Here is a 17,482-nt window from a genome sequence, read left to right on the forward strand (position 1 = left end):
GGCGGGCCTTCCGGCGGGAGCTCCCGCGGCCGTGCAGCTCCAAGGGAGGGGGGCGACCGGCGGCGACATGATTAAGAAGTTTGACAAGAAGGACGAGGAGTCCGGTACGGGGCTGGCGGCCCCGGAGAGGGAGCCGGGGGCGGGCCCAGGGGCGGGCACGGCGGTGCGGCCCTGAGGCCAGGGATCGTTTGGCGCCCAGCGCGTGCTGCGGCCTATAGCGGCCGCTGAGGTGAGGGGGGTAACGGCCGCTGAGGAAGGAGTTCCGCCTGCTTTCCTCTGCCCCGGCCTCCCTTGGAGCCTCCCCCGGGCCTCTCGGGATGGTCCGCGGGCTCTAGGGTCCGCCCCGGGCGGCTGGCGGTCTCTTCCCGCCCTTGCCGTGGTGAGTAGGAGCGGTGCTCGCAGGGCCTGAGCGGGGTCTGCTCCTTCGGCCGGCAGCGGGACAGCAGCCGTCCCCACACGCAAGACTTTGTGGTTTGGGCTGTGTGTCAGGAGCGGTTGCGTCTTTGGGATGTGAGAACTGAAAATGAAAAATTACTGCTGGAGGAGGAGGGTGAGAAGCAGCAGTAAGGGTTTGGAGGGATTTATGTGTCTGTGACGGTGGCTCTGTTTCACAGTGTATGTGGATTAGAAGGCTGGTCTCTGGATGCTGCTGACAGAGATGTGTCATCTGCAAGAAATTAATTACCCTCAACGCCTGGATCTGAGCTGATAAAAGGCTGAGAATTTAGAATACGGAGATAGCCTAGTGGTAACGATTTTGTGATGTGCAGCAGGCAGACTGTTTTTGTTTGCTGAGTAGCCTCTTTTAGTGGTGCATTGATCAATACACTTCTATTTCAGATTCTGATAATTAGCTCTGCCCTGATGTCTTCAGTGCTCTCTGCGCCTGAAGGAGTAAAAATTTGAGGGAAAAAAAATAGTTTTATGTAAAGGGAGTATTAAGACAAATTTCCTTTCTTCTTCCTCACGTTCCAGCTATGTTGAAAGTACCCCACTGCTTTTTCTGTAATTCTGAACATACAATTTAAGAAAGTGAATTCAAATTTGTTGATGGAGAACATCAGTTATTCCAAGAGGAATGTCACGGTAGCATTGAGGTGTTTTTGTAAAGTTTAGGGGCTGTTCCTGCATGTTCAGTTCCACTGGGTTTTGTGAAGAATGCATTTCTGTATCTTTTTTGTTCCTCAGGTAGCGGCTCGAATCCTTTCCAGCATTTGGAGAAGAGTGCTGTGCTTCAGGAGGTATGAATCATCATAGTATAATACTGGTTAACACATATTCTTTTTTTCTTCAGGAAGCATTAGCAGCTTAAGGAAGTTTTATTGTGCAACTCTTGGAAAATGTGAATGGTTAAATTCGTATCGTTTATTTAAAATCACAGGATATGTAAATTAAGTGCATATCAAATTACTCTGTTGGGTTTATGTGTGGTAATTAGATTAGATGTGGCTTCTGCATTCCATGTGGACATGCAGGATCTCAGTGTGCTCTTTTTGAAGAGGTGATCTGCCTGTTTTCCTGTGCTCCTTCAACGTACTGTGTAACAGGTTTTCCTGCTTCTTCTTGTGTACTCAGAGAATGATAGCAAGTGGCGAGGTGAACGTGTGGTTAAAGAATGGGGAATTTTGGTGGGTGCAAAGAGCTATAAGTAGGAACTTAGTAACTTCAGTTTTGTGTTCCTACATACTAGTGCTATGTAGTGTTTGGGCTACAGACGCTACAGAAAGAATTAAGTTGTTAAATTTTTATTTTAAAGTATTTTTGCTAGTTCCAGATGGTAAACCAGGTTATTGTCCTTTGTTCAGGTTGCTGCCCATCCAGCAAACTAAACATGCATGAGCTGAATAACAGGAGTACACTCATTGGGACACATTTTTAGAATGAAAAAAAGTTATAAGCTGCTTAGTTGAAAACAAGTTGCTTTACTTTTCGTGGTGAAAGAGAAATGATTATTGTTGGGTTACACTGTAATATGGTATTTATGCTGTGTTTGTAGGCACGTATCTTTAACGAGACTCCTATAAATCCACGAAGATGTCTGCACATCCTTACCAAGATCCTTTACTTGCTGAACCAGGTAACTGTTATCATTTCTTCCCAGTCAGAATGAATATTCCTGAGGCTAATTTCTGATAATTGTCCATGTGAAAGTCTTACACCTCTTCGTGTCACGTTTGGGAGGTAGCTTTTGCAGAGATCAGAAATGGAGTGGTTTTGCTGTAGTGTTATGCTGTCCCTTCCAATTTTGCCACTAAGGCGAGGGGGGTATGTGTTATTGAAGCTTTTAAGACTTTTTTTTTTTTCTCTGCGTGCCAAGTGAGAGCTGCTGGTTGGTCTGTGATCACTGCAGCACTGTGCAATTCAAAAGCAACTTGTGTTTGCCCAGATAAAGTAGGAATAAGTGAGGTGAGGTAAGAACACAGGCCAGGAAGTGATGAAATGGAAGGTGTCTTTGTTCAGGGAGAAGTTGGAAGTGTGATAAGGAAGGAGATTTTCTTTAGGTGTCCACACAGATCAGATTTCCTGCACGTCAGGCAGTGTTTAACATGGAGTTACAATCAATTGGGGGAGGTTCTATGCTCTTCAGTCTTAATTGACTCCAGTCATCTTTAAGTAGATCCCTTCTAAGCAAGGGGATCCTTCTGGTTAACAAGCATGACACAAACCCAACTGCTGATACACTAATGTCAAAAGAGGGAACACAGACTAAACTATTCTACCAAACATTATGTACCACCGTGGAGAGCATTTATATTGAAACCAAGAAGATGATAGTGGTAAACTTGGCATGTACACCCCAGGAGACACAAGGTGAGGGAGAGACTGTTTCTCACACAAGAAAAAGTCTTCATAGAAAAGATTCTTCATGTCCAAGTAGTTATTGCAAGTGGGGACTGAACGGTGGAGGTGGCCAGATAACGACGGTGTTTTTTCTCTCGCTGCTTTTATGCTATTTTCAGGGTGAACACTTTGGAACCACTGAAGCCACAGAAGCCTTTTTTGCAATGACCAGATTATTTCAATCTAATGACGTAAGTACCTACAACTTGCTGCCTCCCTGGTTTTGTCTGGATTTGCAGTAATGACAAAGCAGTTGGATATTGGGATGTGGGAGGAGGGTGAGGCAAATACCTCAGAGGATAAGCTCTGCATGCAGAGTACTTGCTGAAGGTAATTCAGGGTTTGGAAACAAATGACTGAATATTAACGTGGTTCCTTCTGCAGGTTGGTTTTCATGGTGTGTTGTTTGGTTTTTTGGGTTTTTTTAATGAGTTCAATTACTGTTGTAAAGAATGTGAGTGATCACTTAATATGCAGATCGGTATATTAATATACAAATCGGTATAATGTTATGACTGTTTCTTACACTTGCAAATAACCCCCATCTGCTTAACTCAAAATAGAATTTAAAAGTTGCCTGTAGTTCAAATACTGCTATTCCCTAGAACAACTTGCTCTACTGATGAATCAGCATGGAGTTGAGGGATGAGAACATCCTAAAAATGCTGGATTAAACTTTGGACTTTCCTCAGTGTAAAGTCCTTCTCTGACCTCTTTTGCAGACAGTGTAAGAACTGGGGGAAGTGTGCTCCAGGTGATGGGTCTCATTAATTTTTGTTAAAAACGAACTAGCACTTCAGGTTTTTAGAGATTTGGCCGAGGAAAGTTGCCTGTGTAACTGTTTAAAGATGGAATGAAAATTTTGAAGTACAGTGTTTGAGACCTTCCTCACATCCACCTTTTAAAAAGTAGATTTTGGGGGTTTTTTAAATGTAAATACATCATTTGCTACTGAAGAACTAAAGTCCCAGTGGTCTTTGTGTATTTCTATTTTTCTTTTACAGTAACAAATAGATGAGAAGTTATTTTTAAAGCTTTTAACTGGTAATTGGAAGGCTTCTGCCTGATGTATCACTTCTTTCATAATTAACAGGTGGATTTGGTTTTTAGTCTTGCCATGTTACAAGATATATATCTCTTATTTTTCTCCTGGTTTGTTTGATAACAGGGGATAAGGCTGTTATCCAGTCACCAAACATGGTTTTACTTGTGTGCTTGTAGCTCTGTAGAGAAGTGGGGAAAGAGGGTGCCCTATTTAAAAGCTTATTTAAATTTGAAGTTAATATTTAACTTCTAATTAACTTTTAAAACTTCTAGGAAGTGTTTATTCATGATTGCCGTGGAGTTTAATGGTTTTCTGCAATACTCTTTCACAGCAAACCCTTAGAAGAATGTGTTACTTTACTATCAAAGAGATGGCCAATATTTCTGAGGACGTCATCATTGTCACGAGCAGGTAATAGAACCTACAGAAAACACAGTATTGGAGCTCTGAAATAAGTAGCTCCATCTTAAGTTTGTTTTAGTTGCTGTGGGGTTTTTTTGTAATTATTCTAAAGAATACAGTAAGGGAAGACAAATTGTTCCATGATACAGAGTATGTGTCACCATATGAAGTGTTAATTTCTTCCTTCTGTGTTATTAGGCTTTTCTAAAAAAAGCAAGAGGCTTGCCTACAGTTTATCTGTTGGTTGCTACTTGGTTTTCTTGGGTTTGTTTCGTTTCTTTAAATTCTTGGCGCTTGATGGTTTTGCGAAAGCTTCGGCTGTGATTCCTGTTTCACTTCTCTGTCAGGGCAGTTAGGGAAGAGCGGAGCAAAGCTCAGTTCAGTTCAACTGAACATCAATTTTTTTGGCTACAGAATAGACATTACAGTTGTTGCGAGGGCAAAAATTGGATCTGTGGCTTGTGCTAAGCAATTGCTTTATTTTTTTTTTTTTAAAGCTGTTCAGCAAACTGAACTTTGCTGTTATCTAAACCAAAATTTCATGTGTTAGAATGAGCTCAGCCATTGTCCTCCTTAGTGGTGGTGTTAAGTAAACCAGGCCTATGGCAAAACAATACTACAGACTATGCATTTTGTACTGTTCTGTATTTCCACAGAATCTGTTGTTATTAATTTTTCAAGCAGCTAATTACTAAGAAGTCATTTCTAGCCAATACTAGAGCTTAGCAGTTATGTGGTAGCAGCTGGAAGAAGAGCTAAATGAAATGAGATGAGATGAATGTTACAAAAGGAGCAAGACATCGAGACACTAAAGAAATGTTAACAGGGTGTCTTTTGATTATTCTAGTTTGACCAAAGACATGACAGGGAAGGAGGATGTATACCGAGGCCCAGCTATCAGAGCGCTCTGCAGGATCACTGATGTAAGTACAAATCACATCACTGTTGTGGGAGAGGTGATGAGTGCATTTAAAATAGAAGAATGACTCTCGCAGGGTGTATTTTTATAGTAGTAACGGAACTGCTGCTTTAGGAAGGACTGCGCTGAAGCCCTCGGCGGGTGTCAGGAGCTCTGTGGAGCTGTAGCACTGTAATCGTGGAGTTAGAAGGCAGGAGCTTCGGAGCTCTAGTTTCTGATCTGAGGTTGCTTTGCTGTAGACTTTGATCACGTCACTCAACCTTCAGGACTGTGCAGCTGATAATCCTTTCCCTTACAGAACTTTTTCAGAAGTAGCTCAAGTTGGTTTGGTTTTTTTTTTTTTTTGAGGGCCTTCTTAATGTGCTGTACATGTATTTTTTGCCTTATACTGCTTTTATGCTCTGCTTCCAAAGTTTCTTTTCTTTTTCCCTTTCACAGGGTACGATGTTACAAGCCATTGAGAGATACATGAAGCAAGCCATTGTGGACAAAGTCCCCAGTGTGTCTAGTTCTGCACTGGTGTCTTCCTTAGTGAGTAAAGCAGTAGATTCTTGTAAATCTGTGCATTGTGTTGAGGCTGGGAAGACTAGTCTGCTGCATTTATAACTCTGCCTGGCCTTTGTTTTTTTCTTTCTTCATATCCTTTTCCTTTGAGATGACTTCATCTCCTCACTGGAAAATAAACAAAAAGTAGTAGTGGAGTTTCCTTCCTCTCAAGCAGATTGCCTTCTCAGACTCCTTCCTTAATGTGCTCCTGCTTTAGAATACATAATTTTTAATAATTTTAAATGAAAAACACTCGGTCACCTCCTTATGCAGCTGATGTAGAAGATTAATTTATCTGGGGAGGGGCCTTGTCTGGTTTGGAAAGTGAAGCACACTGATGACTGTGAAAGTGCTTATCAGCTTGGTGAGAGTAAGTAGAAACAACCTGTTCTGTCCTGTGGAAGAACTAACACTGATGACCCCGAAAGAGCATCTAGTTCTGTAACAGGGCAATAAGAGCAGTCTGCCTTGTGCTTGGCAAAAATCCATGCAATTGCTGCTCTGGTAAGCCTGCTATACAAGATTCCTTTTGCTGATATGCAGTAGGAGGGCAAGATGAATAAGGTCGCTGTTTTTTCTCTCCCTTGTTTGCGAGAAAAAGCTAGGAAAGATCTTGTTAGATTAATATTTTTATTGGAGAGGAGAATAGTGAAAGCATGGTAGTCTGAGACGGCAATGTAAGAAAAAACAGTGGTTTATGGGTGCATAGGATAAAGAGACTGGCTGCACTGGTAAATTGAGAAGGCAGGAGACAAGAGGTCCAGCTGATGAGGTAGAGTAGAGCCTGTGTTAGGGCCCTGAGGGTGCAAACAAAGTTGTTTTAATGCTGAGAACTGAAGTCTTCCTGCTGCACCAACCATAGGCAGGTGAATTGCCCTAGTACTGTCTTCTGTCTTGTTTGAACGTAAAAGTAACTCGGAGAGTTTTTGTTTCTCTCTATTGAAACAAGTGCATCCATACAAACCATATATTTGGGAGTTATTCTTTGTTACCTGTAGCATGCATCAAAGCCCTGTCTCGTCTCAAAGTTTGTAAACTTTAAAATTGAAAACAAGGCTCATGGTACTTCACTGTGCTTCTAATGTTAGTCTGTCTGCAGTCTCAATTTGTGGCTTCTTCCAGCATATGATGAAGATCAGTTATGACGTAGTCAAACGGTGGATCAACGAAGCTCAAGAAGCAGCTTCCAGTGACAACATCATGGTGCAGGTATGTTTGAGGGTGGTCGCCCTGGGAAACTACAGGGTTTTAATGGTACTCTGTGAGTTCTTAAGATAACCCTAGAAAAAGTAACTGATTTTCCTTTTTTCCTTATTCTTTTAAAAACAAGAATTGTGACTTGAGGGAAACAACTGCTTCAAAAAACTATGGGTTTCTCCATGATCCCAGTGAAAGATTCATAATTAAGAGCTGGCTCTTTAGTGCAGTCCTCTGCCCTTTCCCTGCTACCCTTTGGATAGCTGGGATGCTCCTGGCTGTTTCACAGTAGTTGCAGAAGGGCTTTGAATCTGAATTTTCAAAACACTTAAAAATTCTCACTGACTGACAGAACACCAACATCTCATGTCTTGGCTTCAGAAAATTCACCACGTGCTACAGGACCACAGAGATTAGCCTGAATATCAGTAGGATATCCATATTAGCAGAATCTTTGCACAGATCTTCCAGAATTGTGGAAATGAAGGTATTCTGTATCTTCAGTCAGTGTTACAGACTAACAATCACAAATGAGTCTGTAAAATCAGCTTTGTTCTTGCCCAGTTAGCCGCTTCGTTAAGTCTTACTGTGAATCAGTCTTACGGAAAAAAAACCCCAAACAACTAGAAATGTTCCGTTGTACTTTCACCATAAATGCCTCAAGGATTTTTGTAAGGTCAGCTGACATTTAAAGGCCTTGGGATGTTGAGTGTACTAGAAATGCAAGTGTTACCGGGCAGTATAATTTAGTAAGCCGAAGCCTTTTCAGTTCTGACACTTAATGGGGAGAAAAGGGAGTAAACTAACTTCATGGCACTTTCGATCTTCAGAAATATGTTGAGGCTCTCTCCTGGTAAACAGGAAGGGGAAGGAAATATTGCAGGTCTTTGTAACTTGTCAGGAAATTTAGATCATTTGAGGTTAGAAAGTATTTCTGCTAGCAAACAGCAGTTATTAGCCCTCTCATGTCTTACATCCTGGCTTTCCCAGCTGCAGTGTGTATTCAATACCTGCACATCTCTGTTTCTGATTTCCTAGTATCATGCTTTGGGGCTGCTCTATCACCTTAGAAAAAATGATCGCCTTGCAGTTTCCAAGATGCTGAATAAATTCACTAAATCTGGACTGAAATCCCAGTTTGCCTACTGCATGCTGATCCGAATTGCAAGCAAACTCTTGAAGGAATCTGAAGAGGGGTAAGAGGCAGCATGTGAATTACGGTAATTATAGTTTGAGGTAAATGGTAGCTAGGAAATTCGCGTTTTTTGAAGTTTGTGGAAATCTACACTCAGAACTGCAGTGTTAAAAATAAAATGCAGGTAGAAGCAGAATGCTGGACAGAACTGAGTGGACTTGCATGTGGCAGGGTTTGGATTTTTGTTTTGGCACCACACCGCCAAAATTTAGCTGAGAGTAGGATTGAAACTGCAAAATAATCTCTGGAAATATTTTATACTTTGTCTAGTGAGATGTATTCCAAACGCAATAAGGCTCTACCTATATTGTGGGGATATAAACCACAGGATCTCTCATACTCACAGAAGAGGGTGTAGTTATCCGAGAAACTCACCTCCTGATAAAATTCTTTCATCAAGTGGGAATTTTTGCTGGTGGTATGTGATTAATAGTAATGTATTTATTTCTAGAATGCAGCATTTCTAGCTTGAAGAAGGTAATGTAAAGATGAATAGAATAATAATAAAGTTTAGAGTTCAGGTATGAGTCAAGTGACATGATGGCGTAGGAAGCCTGAAAACCAGTGCAGTAGCTGTGGTTTCTGTCCAGTTCCCAGAAATGTCCTTTTAGTGGTTTGTATGTAATTCAGCATCACGCTGTGAAATGTTTTCTGTTTGTAGCCATGAAAGTCCACTCTTTGACTTCATTGAGAGCTGTCTGCGGAATAAGCATGAAATGGTTATTTACGAAGCTGCTTCTGCAATCATCCATCTCCCAAACTGCACAGCCCGGGAGCTGGCACCGGCTGTTTCAGGTTGGTCACAGAGTCCTTTGTACCGCCAGCACAGCTGAAAAAAAAAGGGTTGTAAAGCACATCAAAGACAGTACGGTATAATTAAAATACTGGGCTAAAAATCTGATTTTTCTGATTGTCCCCAGGTTAGGGGACTTTTGGATCCCTTTCTGGATTCCAAGCACATTGATCCCTTTTCCTCGTTTAATCCAGAGCTTTGGGGAAAGGGCACTAGAGGTGGCACGGGGTGACTCTTGCCTTTTTCCAGCTGCAGGAAATTGGGGTGGGAGTGAAGGCAGAGAAGAACTTGATCGCACAGATGTGCCACAGGTGACTACACAAACCCCCTATTATTGATATAAGATGAAAAACAGGAGGTTATTTTTAGCTTGCTTGTGGAGCGAGTGATAAATTATGGATGGAGCTGCATGAATATTTAGCAGCATGTAGTTGAAATAAGATACATTAGACTTTCCTCTCTATTCCCTTTCTTTGAAAAAGACCGTATCTGGTTTTCTGTGGTGAATTCAGACTAAATTGTTTGCACCTCTCAATATCAAAGTGCTGGCACAAAGCAGTTTCCCTTTCCTCATCTGGAAGGCTCTCACCTTCTGCTCCCCAGACATTACAGGGCCCTGGAATTGCAGTACTGGGAGCTGGGTTTTGTGAAACAGTGTCAACTCCGTAATGTTTTGTTGTGAGTTATTTCTTTTGATTATTTTTTTTCTTATTATTTTTCAGTGCTGCAGCTTTTCTGTAGTTCTCCCAAACCTGTCTTGAGATACGCAGCTGTACGGACCCTTAATAAAGTGAGTGTTTCCAAAACCCTCTAAACGAGCAGAAATCTTTGAGCTTCAGAGGAGGCCAGGCTTCAGTGCCTAATGCTGTGTTACCTAAGGTAGAGCGACTCCTCTTGTGGTTACTGTATTTGGAAATACTCCATGCTGGAGAATTAGCTTTTCCATGCCAGATCTCATGGTGTGACAGAAATCTTTTTTACACTCAAGCTATTTCTGTTCATTTCTGGACCACAGGGCTATACCAAGCTGTGGTTGAGTAACTTGTGAGCTTTCAGCTGTAAGGAAGCAGAGTTCCAGATGTTTAATACTATAAAAAGCGTGAATAGGATGTGTGTGAAGGAGATAACATTCTGATTTCAAAGCTGCGGAAGCAGTTCGTGACTGTCAAACCCGTGAGCTGTAACTTACAGTTCATTTGAAAGGCTGAAACAAAAGAACCTGAGCTTTGATGGCATCTTGCCAGCCCTCATACGATGTAGGTATAGTTACAATCCTTACAGAACAGAGTGATAACGAGAAAAAATACAAATAAAAAATGGTTTTAAATCTTGCCCCATCGAAAACTTTTGAGTTGTAAGATGTTATTAACACACACACACACCCCCACCCCCCCATTAATTTTGGAATCATTTCCTTTACAGGTGGCCATGAAACATCCGTCTGCAGTCACTGCCTGCAACCTGGACCTGGAAAACCTCATCACTGACTCCAACCGCAGTATCGCTACCCTCGCCATCACCACGCTGCTGAAGACAGGCAGCGAGAGCAGTGTAGACAGGCTCATGAAACAGATCTCTTCCTTCGTGTCAGAAATATCAGATGAGTTTAAGGTGTGGCATTGGAGGCCTCTGCTCTTTCCAGCTGCAGGTTTTTCTCCCATTCTTGTTTTTATGAAGCTTTTCCCGTTTGTTAATCCTTCAGTGACTTAATCGGATAGAGCAAAGCCAGCTTGAAATTCCAAAGGTGTAGTCCTCTGCTTTCTAACTTAGACTCTGTCATTTCCTCCCATCACTCCAAGAAAGGATAAATGTCGTTTGGTGGATTCCTGGCTCCTGTGCAGTGTCCTGCAAAACCTTGTACTGCCTTCTGGTTGCCTCTTTGGTCAGGAAGGGGGATTTTAACTCTTCTGATGGAGTCTACGTCTCTTCAGTTTGATACATAGTGTGAACTGTAAATTTCTACCTAGTTTGTCAAATGTAATCGTTATGAACTGGGGTAATAACTTGATTAAGGATGGTAGTTCTCTTCTACCTGTTCCTTTTACACCATGGAGTTACCTTGAGGAGCGTAGCATGTCTCTACAAAGTCAATGTCCACTAGTGTGCAGTGGTCTCAAGTTCCTGATTTTTATGAGAAGAGGAAATAAGTATTAGGCAAGTTTAAAATTGCAAAGAGTTTTAATGACAAAATGCAACAAGTTAAGGTAGACTTAGGTGAGGATCATCACTGGGCAGGAGGGAGGGGAGGCCTTTGAATTAATTTAGTCTGTCCTAAATACAGTCCCTCTAGCAGAGCCAGGTCTTGCAGCGTGCTAGCCCAGGGTTGTTAACACGCTCGCGCTGACAGTCCACTGCCTGGTTTTATCCTTCTACAGGAATTTAATCTACCAAGGTGACAACTTGAGATAGCAACAAGCCTGTGTTTTTTCATAGAAAAATAAATGCACATGACTAACATCCTTCTCTGTCGTTTTGCAGGTAGTGGTAGTACAGGCTATCAGTGCTTTGTGCCAGAAGTACCCGCGGAAGCACAGCGTCATGATGACCTTCCTCTCCAACATGCTCAGGGATGATGTATGTGTGAAACTTACTTTGTGCAGTTATTGGCAGGTAGCTCTGATGATAGGAGGGCTCTCTTCTGTCATCTGTCAGTGGGTTCACAGCAGTGATGGGGCCTGACTGATGGCCAAGACCTTGTTTATCTCATGGGTCAGACCTGTCTGAAATGTGCTTATGAGTTAGAGCTGGTACATCAAAAACTGGGCTGAAGAGGGGCTCAGATGTTGTGCCTGTATGGGTCAGGGGGGACTGGGAAGACCCTGTTCGATCATCCAGCACACCTTCTCTTTTCTTTTTTTATGTACAAATGCTTGTTTTTCCTCAATGGAAAGAATTAATCGAAGCATGAGGGGAAGTGAGCAGCGCTGCAGTCTGAGCTCTGCCTGCCAGGTCAGTGTCCTTGATTTGCCTTTCCCAGGGTGGCTTTGAGTACAAGCGAGCCATTGTGGACTGTATAATCAGCATCATCGAGGAGAATCCTGAGAGTAAGGAATCAGGCTTGGCTCACCTCTGCGAGTTCATTGAAGACTGCGAACACACTGTCCTAGCCACAAAGATCCTGCACCTCCTCGGGAAAGAGGGGCCGAGGACTCCGTCCCCATCCAAGTACATCCGCTTCATATTCAACAGGGTGGTGCTGGAGAACGAGGCTGTGAGGGCTGGTAAGTTCAGCTCAAAATGCTTGATGGTTTCATATCTGAGCTCTGCTAGAAATTTCAAGCCCAAAACTGAGTTTGGGGAGGAGAGGCAACAGTTGCTCCACTGTGAAGAGCTAGATCTTTGTGCATTAGCTGTGAGATAAACAAGTTGCAGGATAAAAAATTAAACTCCTCGTATCATCTTAGCATCAGGCCTTGGTCCTCCTGCTTCACAGAACATGAGCAATATATTAGCTTCTAGTCCCTTCTTTGAATGTCTCCTAGAAGGCAGGAGGTAATCCATGAGGAGGGGATGTTGCTAGTTCCCTATTTAACGGCATTGTCTGTTATAGTCTATCATCTCTGAGGAAATCTCCCCACACAAGACAAGGATTCTTCCTTGGAATCGTGTTGCAGACTGATAATTCCTTCCTGTGGAGCCTTTGCAACAAACCCTTTAGGGTGTTCAGCTTATTTTCATGCTTGAGACGTGACTTTGGAGGGATGTCAGCATCGGCTTGATCTCCTGCCTGTTAGAAGAGGAAGTACTACTGGGAGAGAGGAAGAAAAACAAGCTCACAGATATAGTATGATCCGGATTGCATTTGACTTTTGGTCACAGTTTCCTAATTGTGACCTAGGAGCACATGAAGAGCATCCTCCAGAGAGCATATGCTGTCTAGAAACTTTGTCATGGTGAAAAAATGGATTCTTTTTTAACTGCCAAGGCCATAAAGCTTGTACGTCCTTATAGACCTTTTTCTTCTTTCTATACATGGAATTTCTTCAAGCTGATGCTGAGCTGAAACAGGATTAGTTTGGGCAGGCAGCTCTGAATGGTTGCTGAGAGATTCAACTCCTTACAAAGTCGCAGGGTGCAGTCTGACCCTGGCTGCCACTGGACATGCGTCACCCTTGTGTGTGGAAAACAGATTTCTCTGGGGGTGTGAGCTACAGCTGATGGCAGAGGGGCTGACAACTGCAGTGAGCCGTGGAGCTTGAACTAACCTGATCTGATAGAGAGTTCTCTCAGAGAAGAGTTGCAGGGCTGTTAAGCTGGTGTTGTTTTGTTATTGCTTGCTACAAAACTATTTTGAGAACACAGAAGTAGTTTAGTCTTTCCATAACTAGAAGGTTATGGTGTGGAAGTGAAAACGTGTGTACATTGGAACTTCAGGACAATGGTACGCGCAGTGCTTTCATTCTGACTCTGAGAATGTGTTTGCCTGTCACTTGAGCACCTCTGACATCTCCCCATTTTTCTTCTCTAGCTGCTGTAAGTGCACTAGCAAAGTTTGGTGCCCAGAATGAGAATCTTCTTCCGAGCATCTTGGTGCTTTTGCAGAGGTGAGTGGGTATGGCTGGGCATGGGCTGAGTTTGTGGGTGACACTGGGTGGTCTGTCTCCACAGAATCAAGGTCAGACCAGGTTTAGGTCTCACAACATATCAGTTGAGGAGTTGAGAGATGGCTGGCTGTCTTCAGCCTTTCCTTCCTGTCTGGAGGGAGCACAGCAGTGCTGGAGATAAGAAAATAAAAGATGTGATTTAATCATAAAAACATTAAATGGTAATTGACAGTGTTGATTGCCAGCCAGCTGAACAGGAGCCAGCAGTGTGCCCCGGGGGCCAAGGAGGGCAATGGCATCCTGGCTTGTGTCAGCACTGGCGTGGCCAGCAGGGACAGGGAAGGGATCTGAGCCCTGGGCTCGGCACTGGGGAGGCCGCCCCTCGCTGAGGGGGTTCAGTTTTGGGCCCCTCACCCCAAAAAGGCCATTGAATGACTCGAGCGTGGCCAGAGAAGGGCAACGGAGCTGGGGCAGGGTCTGGAGCACAGGTCTGCTGGGGAGCGGCTGGGGGAACTGGGGGGGTTCAGTCTGGAGAAGAGGAGGCTGAGGGGAGACCTCCTGGCCCTCTGCAACTCCCTGCCAGGAGGGGGCAGAGAGGGGGGATGAGTCTCTGGAGCCAAGGCGCCAGCGCCAGGCCCCGAGGGAATGGCCTCAAGCTGCCCAGGGCAGGGTCAGGCTGGCTCTGAGGAAGGATTTCTGTGCAGAAGGGGCTGTTGGGCCTTGGAATGGGCTGCCCAGGGCAGGGGGGAGTCCCCGGGATCCCTGGAGGGGTTGAAGAGTCGGGCTGAGCCAGCGCTGAGGGATCTGGGGGAGTTGGGAACGGTCAGGGGGAGGGTCATGGTGGGGCTGGAGGAGCTGCGAGGGCTTTTCCAACCCGGATGGTTCTGGGATTCTGTAATCTGGTCTGAGAACATTCCGCGGTGGGTAATAAATATGCAGTAGTTTAGCACTTTTTTTGCATCACTTGAAGCAAGAAAATGTATTTCTATGTTACTCATAAATAGCTTTTGTGTATGGTTGAGTGGTGATCTCAGGTGTTGCCACTTCACAGGTTCATGTCTCTGGTTAAAACCATTCAGCCTCCTTAAATTGTCAGTACCATAAATATCATGTTCTTCATTTCTCTATCACTATGGTGTAAACCTGTGCCATGTCTGGCTTCTGTGGGGAGAAGAATAATTCAGATTATGAACTGCTTGAGCAGAAGGCAACCTCAATGTAGGTGCAAGTGAATTTCAACTGCGAGAAGTAGCTTGAGCGATGTGGAGAGGGAGGGAAGTTGCCAGGAAGGAAACTCTCTGTATAAACCACTTGCTATAGTTGAAAAACTTGAGCACACAGCCTTTTTTCAGGCTGAAACAGAAAGCACCCTTAACATGTTTAGTTTTGTAATCTGTCTGTTTCTTCTGCTTTTGTTCTGTTGTGGAAGAATGCTGTTAAAAACCCCAAACCTACAACTGTATGGTGCCTGTTGGAATTATTAGCCATAAAATACAGGTGTATGTTTTATAATTTAGCAAGGGTGCATGGTGTTAACAATTCACATACACACCTCCTCTAATCTTAGTTTTCTGATGTGACGCTTGCATATAAACTTTAATTGCTGCGTTGTACGAACACCCTTTTTTTTTGCATAATTGGGAAATCTATTGAGAGAGCTCAGACTCTCATCGAAGTATTGAGTCCAGTCTTGTTGGTGCTGGTTTTAGCACTGAGCTGGCTGACTCCTGTCCTCTTGTTGCCCTAAACAGATGCATGATGGACAGCGATGATGAAGTTCGGGACAGAGCAACGTTCTACTTGAACGTACTGCAGCAGAGACAGATAGCACTGAATGCTGCCTATATTTTTAACGGTCAGTAATAAAATAGAAAGAAGTCTGAGCTGTTATTTCACATTCTGTGTTACAGGTGGGCTTTGCTGCTGTAAGGATAGTTTTCTGTAGTGTAACTTGGGTCAGAATAACTAGAAAGGACAGAACTCTGTGTTTTTTCTGCCTGCAAACCTGCAAAGCACTTGTGCTAACTGAGAATGGCAGATTTATCAAAATATGGGAAGAATTGTCTAGGAAGTGGAGCAGGAGTATGGGTTGGACTTTTTTTATCATTGCCTCTTCCTTCACTTGAGCAATTTTCTTAATCTTTCCTCCACCCCCTCCGTTATAAAATGAGGATGGCACATCTTGTTGCCAGAACTGGCTGTAAAAATGTTGTAGTTGCAAGTTCATGCAAGCAGAATATTTAACATATTTAAGACTACTGCAGGAGGACTTTTCCTGAGTGAACTGCTTAGACTGCAGTACACTCTGAAATGGCAACTTCCTCTGTTACCTTCAGAGCAGTTTTTTTATTCTATCCAGTATCCTGAAGTACTTAGCATGTGTGTTTTGTGTTTACTGAGAAATTTTAGTGCTTCTCCAGCTTTTTATTAGTCAAAGTCCAAACCACATCTATCTAGCTGATAGATTCCTCACTAGAGCTTTTCTCTGCAGTGTGAACTAACGGACAGACTACAGAGAAGAGCTCTTCAAATAATCTTCCTAGTTTGTATCGTAAGAGGGAGGTAATGAGACACAGTTAAGTGTTGTTTTTTTTTTTTTTCAGACTCTGCCAGCTTACTGCTTTTGGTGCAGTGAGCAAGCCAAAATTTGCACTGTTCATTTGAGAAACCTGTATCATGGTGCCTGGAGGCCTCTAACAGTTCCTGCTATTAAATTTTTTTTTTCTGCCCGTGCTTCTACTTTGCAGGGTTGACCGTCTCTGTTCCTGGGATGGAGAAAGCCCTGCACCAATATACCCTGGAGCCTTCTGACAAACCTTTTGATATGAAAACAGTTCCACTAGCTACTGCACCAATCTTTGAACAGAAAGCAGGTAACTCAGCCTTCATTGAAATAAGCTGTAGGCCCAGCTCTAAGCGTTCAGGTGGCCGTAATGACACTTGATGTCTGTAAACTGGCTGCCATGCTCGTAGGGTCAGGCCAAGACTGGAGGTGGCTCAGCCCCACAGGTTACAGTGTCACTGGCTTTGCAGAAGCAAGCCTGCCCAATCCTTCACAGATAAAGGAAGACAGCCTTCTTATAAAGAAATATGGATTAGCAAGAATGTCGTTATTTCTTTTGTTGATCTTGTTTCCAGAGAGGAGTTTGTACACAATCAGAATTTATTAGTTCATAGATATTTGAAAATAGTACATTCCAGAAGCACTTAGTCACTTCACTGGCTTTCTTCCATGTTTTTGCACAATTCTTGTATTTTGACTTTGCTCAACTTCTTGAGAAAAGGTTTGTTTTGGGTTTTTTCCCCTTCTCCTCCTTCTTCCAACTCTTTTGCTGGCTATTCTGGACTATTCTGGTTTCTTCATCATTACTCAAACATCTCTTCTTTCCTTACAATCCAATACTGTCTTGCAGAAAAGATATTTGTGTGTGTGTGTGTGCAAGGAACCAGTCTGGCAATGGTTTGCAGCAGAAGTTAAGGAATTTCTAGAGGAAATAGAACAACATTTGAAACTCCTCCATTGTGTAGTTGACAGCACAATACCTTTGCTTTTTTTCTTCACAGAGATTGCCCTAGTGACCAGCAAGCCTGAGAAAGTTGCTCCTTCACGTCAGGACATATTTCAAGGTAGGAGAGAAGATCAGTGGATCTCCAGCGCTTGAATTGTTGGGAAGATTGCCCACAGGTCTGTGGCCAATAAACAAGGCTGTCACTAAGTGTCTGACATCTTCTTTTCCTTTCTGCACAGAACAACTGGCAGCCATTCCAGAGTTTAAGAACTTGGGTCTGTTATTCAAGTCTTCAGAACCAGTGCAGCTCACAGAAGCAGAAACAGAGTATTTTGTTTGTTGTATTAAACACGTGTTCACAAATCACATTGTTTTCCAGGTGAGTGACGTTACACGCTTTGGTGCAATAGTTGTTGGCTCTTAATGATGTCTGGGTGTAGTGTAAGCAGTGTTGTTGCTCTGCCCTGGAGAGGACAGCTTCTCTCTGAAGG

The 17,482-nt window shown here is 43.3% G+C and overlaps 1 protein-coding gene across 2 annotated transcripts in view; it reads left to right on the forward strand.

Annotated features, from left to right (window-relative positions):
* Positions 1-17,482, forward strand: part of COPG2 (COPI coat complex subunit gamma 2) — a 21,879-nt gene continuing 4,397 nt past the window's right edge. Inside the window, exons 1-19 of one of the 2 annotated variants that reach the window (XM_074903563.1) lie at positions 1-104; positions 1,189-1,241; positions 1,997-2,077; positions 2,961-3,032; positions 4,218-4,297; positions 5,136-5,211; positions 5,646-5,738; positions 6,876-6,962; positions 7,989-8,146; positions 8,807-8,940; positions 9,661-9,728; positions 10,361-10,549; positions 11,417-11,512; positions 11,916-12,159; positions 13,407-13,482; positions 15,234-15,337; positions 16,230-16,355; positions 17,047-17,109; positions 17,231-17,370. In XM_074903563.1, the coding sequence (XP_074759664.1) occupies positions 68-104; positions 1,189-1,241; positions 1,997-2,077; positions 2,961-3,032; positions 4,218-4,297; positions 5,136-5,211; positions 5,646-5,738; positions 6,876-6,962; positions 7,989-8,146; positions 8,807-8,940; positions 9,661-9,728; positions 10,361-10,549; positions 11,417-11,512; positions 11,916-12,159; positions 13,407-13,482; positions 15,234-15,337; positions 16,230-16,355; positions 17,047-17,109; positions 17,231-17,370 (1,977 nt within the window). In that variant the 5' untranslated portion in view covers positions 1-67. Of the gene's footprint in view, positions 105-1,188; positions 1,242-1,996; positions 2,078-2,960; positions 3,033-4,217; positions 4,298-5,135; positions 5,212-5,371; positions 5,528-5,645; positions 5,739-6,875; positions 6,963-7,988; positions 8,147-8,806; positions 8,941-9,660; positions 9,729-10,360; positions 10,550-11,416; positions 11,513-11,915; positions 12,160-13,406; positions 13,483-15,233; positions 15,338-16,229; positions 16,356-17,046; positions 17,110-17,230; positions 17,371-17,482 lie in introns of those variants that run through there. The other variant, XM_074903564.1, reaches the window with a different exon arrangement.

This window comes from Athene noctua, chromosome 3 (genome assembly GCF_965140245.1).
Source record: "Athene noctua chromosome 3, bAthNoc1.hap1.1, whole genome shotgun sequence".
Classification (NCBI taxonomy): Eukaryota; Metazoa; Chordata; class Aves; order Strigiformes; family Strigidae; genus Athene; species Athene noctua.